This window comes from Pelmatolapia mariae, linkage group LG22, assembly GCF_036321145.2.
Source record: "Pelmatolapia mariae isolate MD_Pm_ZW linkage group LG22, Pm_UMD_F_2, whole genome shotgun sequence".
NCBI classification, from domain to species: domain Eukaryota; kingdom Metazoa; phylum Chordata; class Actinopteri; order Cichliformes; family Cichlidae; genus Pelmatolapia; species Pelmatolapia mariae.
The window spans coordinates 2683193-2687123 of record NC_086245.2 but is presented as its reverse complement, the minus strand read 5'-3'; the positions used below and the strand labels follow the sequence as shown (position 1 = coordinate 2687123).

Sequence of the window (3931 nt, the reverse complement as noted above, 5' to 3'; positions counted from 1 at the left end):
AATTTAAGATTTTACTGTAAACATCTCATCAAACATGAACATGAGTGAAAAATCTGTTATTAAACTGAAGGTGTTTTCATATTTTGAGTATTTGTTCATATCATCATTCTTGCTCGTCAATTAAATCAAAACGTTGTACTTCAGATTCTTTCTAATCACTCCTTGTATTCGTTGACTCTCCTGTCTGTGAGTTCTCCTCAGAACAAACAGCTCATAAGAGACACTAAAGACTCTTTCTTCTTTAGACTTGCTCTGTAGTCTGGTGAGATTGTTTCCGTGGTAACAGTCATGTAACTTTAAACAAACATAAAAATAACCTGAACAATTTTAAAACTCCTTTTTCAGCTTTTGCCAAAATGCAGATCTCCTTAATGGTTCTTTCAGCCTGTGTTTTATTTTACCAGTGTAAAATAAAGACATCATGTTGGAGTGCAGAGTTGGTCTAAATTCTTCTCAATTAAAAATATATTCATCAAGTGCAGGTTTGTAGATTTTGAATAAAATAAAATGTCTGATTCAACCAAAATTCACTTTGCAAAACATCTTTATTACCTAAAACATGAATGTTGTCATTATGAGAAAGAAAATAACAGTTTTAGTCTTTATTTGTTCTTAAAAAAGAAAGATGAAGAGACAGTTACAGAGTTGAGAATGAGAGCATTAAACCAGTATCAGGTTGAGTCAGGTCAGGACTGGGAACACTGGACTCTCCTCAGTGGCTCTGAGACCATAGCTTGGCAGCCCTGGGTGGCCTCACAGGTCACAGAGCCCACCTTCATCCAGCGGTCTGCAGGGAGCCTCAGGGTGCTGCTCCAGCTGTAGAGGCCGTCATTCTGCAGCACCACGGGGCTCCTGCTCTCCTCCCAGCTGATGCTGCCACTGCCATCCACCTTCCAGGACAGACTCCAGTCTGAGGGGAAGCCCTTGTTGGCCAGACATGTGATTGTTGCAGTCCCCTGCTGTAGCTCCTCACTGGAGGGGGGCAACACTGTCAGGATGGGCCGGGTATCACCTAGGAGACACCAATCAGCTTAGAGCACAGGGAGCACACAGCTGTCAATCAAACCACAGACAGTCGGACACCTTTACTGTAAGAGCTGATTTTCTCCGTTAAGAAGTTTCTGTCAGCTGTTTTTTCTGCTCCACCAGTCATTAACTCACACATTGTTTCACTTCCCTTTAAGAAACCTCTCATGCATATCAGCACAGAGAGAATCATCACACAGTTTGACCTGAAATATGTTCAAACTACACTGGAAATAAAAGAAGCAGATGTGGAAACATTTGCAAAACAAGTTTAAAATCATCAATATTGTAAATTACTTACATTAATATTAACTGGAAACAAATAAATAGAATAAATATTCAGTGACACAAAATGCTCTTCATGTATATCTAAAACAATTTTTAAAATTCACACAAACTCAAAGTAATTTCAAACAATACTTGACAGATCTTCTTCTTTATATTATTGTTTTGATTTTTTTTTTTCAGTTTAATTTGACTGAAATGTAGACATAATATTTTTGCAGAGCAGATCTGAATCACCCTCCATGACATAAGAGGATGATAAAAAATTCAAGCATCAAATTTCTTGTAAAGCTACGTGCTTTTCTCTTAAAATCGGAAGAGAAATTTTTAAATGAACTTCAATAAAAATGAAAGTATTTGATAGTGAACCAGAATAAACTTACTTCCAACATCCAGTCTGGTTCCTCCACCAAAAGTCCACCACAGTGATACAAACTCATTGAGGCGCCGTACAAAAACCGCTGACTGTAGAGAGACACGGCTCTCTGACTGCCAGACTGAACTAAAACTACAAACCCTCAAAATTTAGCCATTAAAACTCTAAATTAAGAAAAATCATCCTGTGGAATAATGTAATGTTTTAAATGACTAAAATTTATGTTTCACATACATTTATAAAGCACACTGTATTCCACTGTGACTACATTAAATCTTGAGAATTATGTATAAAAAATTAAAATTGTCCTGTCACACCCAGCAGACAAGTAAAACATAATTAGGAGAAAAAAGCTAGTGAAATAAAACAGGTTTAAATGTGACTTACTTCCAACATTCAGTCTGGTTCCTCCACCGAACGTGTACCACAGTGATACAAACTCATTGAGGCGCCGTACAAAAACCTCTGACTGTAGAGAGACACGGCTCTCTGACTCTGAAACAAACAAACTCAACAAAATAATTCACTGTTTGCACAGCAGCAATGACTCAGCTGATATGGTTTCTTCAAATACCATCATACAAATATTAGTTTAAATACAGTTCAATCCATGAGCTTTTGGACGATCACATTTTTTTTTGCCTGTCCCGTTCGGCACTGAAGCAATCAGAATTATTGTCTGAAGGCCAAGAAAAATTCTCAACAGATTTATTTTCTCAAGTGTATCATTCTGGCTTTGTTATATTGGTCCACTTGATTCATCTTTATTATTTTTTTATTTTTAAAATGATTACAATCCGAACAGATCGTAAAGAGAAAGACAGATAAGATAAGTTTAGGAAAAGGAGAGGTGAAGAAAAACAGAGAGGAAGAGGGACAGTGAGAAAAGACAAAAAAAATCCGCGAGATCACTTGCTGGAAAAAAAAGAAGCAAACAAGCAAAAAAGAGAATAACACAGTAGGGAGACCACAGCAACAACTAATTAAGCATAAGTAAAAGTAAATAATAAATACCGAATGCTACTGAGCAGCACAAAAGACCGACAGCAGACGATATGCTTAGAGGCAGCGTCCAAGGAAGATAGCGAGTGTCTGTGCACACCTGTGTGCATGAGTGCGCTTGTTTTCAAAAGGTTTCTCCATGTAACTATCTAATAGTAATTGCGGGGAGCCATAGCACTGCCCCCCAGGACATGAAGCAAGCATGGGGGTCACCCAGCAGCCAACGTGCCAGCAGGCTCCGCTGGCAAAAGGCTACGTGAGAGTGTACCGAGCCCTTGGCCCAAGATCTGACGACCCTCCACACCCCAGAAGGGGCCCGATGGAGCCAAGGGCGCCAGGCGCCGGCAAGCAGCCACCAGACAACCACTGGCAGGGTGAGCATTGGGGGGAGATAGGCCCCCACACTGGGGGGGGGGGGGGGGGCATATAAACAAGACAAACAGGCTAACACAGACACAAACTTGCATTCCCATCGTCATGAACACACTCTTTTCTTTTTGCTCCTTGAGGAGGTGGATGTACCTCTCTTGATACACCCCCGGACCAGTGATGGACTTAAAGCACGACTGTAAAATTCAGATGAAGTCTGTTCGTCCTAAACAACATAACCACCATCATCATCTCATGCGGCTACCCAAACCCGACGGCACCAGCTGGACACTTGAAGGCCGACGCCGACGAGAACAACAACAAATTCTCCCCTGACAGTGACAACGAGACTCCCTGGCTCTCTCACCAGATCCCTCAACTCCACCTGCGTAGGCTGCGGACTGTTGATCTTAATTGGGCGAAAAGACACTTTCTCAGGCTGAACACAGGACACACATCCTCACACGCACACACGTACACTTAGACAGATACCCCCCCCCCCCCCCCCCCCTGAACCCATCGCCTCCCATGCTTACCTCCCATCCGATGTAGACGGAGGTTCAGCATCACTTTAGGTTGCGCAGAGAGTGCAGCGTCCTTGATGCTGCTATGTACATTAGCATATTCCCCTTTTGCTTGTCTTGTGTTTTATGGTGTTGTGAAGATAAATGTGCTTTTGTGCTGAGAAGTTCTTGTTTCTGTTGTTTGTTTCTGTTTGTTTCTGTTTCTGCTCATTCTGATCCCTAATGGGGGATCAGAATGAGCAGAGTTTCTTTTTCCTCATCGACTGCCCTTTTGTGTTATACATTTCATTGTTTTCTTTATGCTACCTGTTCTGTCCTGTCTCCCCATTGTGATGTTTGTGTATTGTAT

General features: G+C 41.3%; 1 gene segment (V, D, J or C); it reads right to left on the bottom strand.

The window, feature by feature from the left end:
- Nucleotides 1-556: 556 nt before the first annotated feature.
- On the bottom strand, nt 557-2799 carry LOC134619798 (Ig kappa-b4 chain C region-like). The segment is given in 3 exon segments: nt 557-1012; nt 2075-2182; nt 2790-2799. Coding segments are annotated over 3 exon segments (444 nt in total).
- Between the last annotated feature and the right edge of the window lie 1132 nt (nt 2800-3931).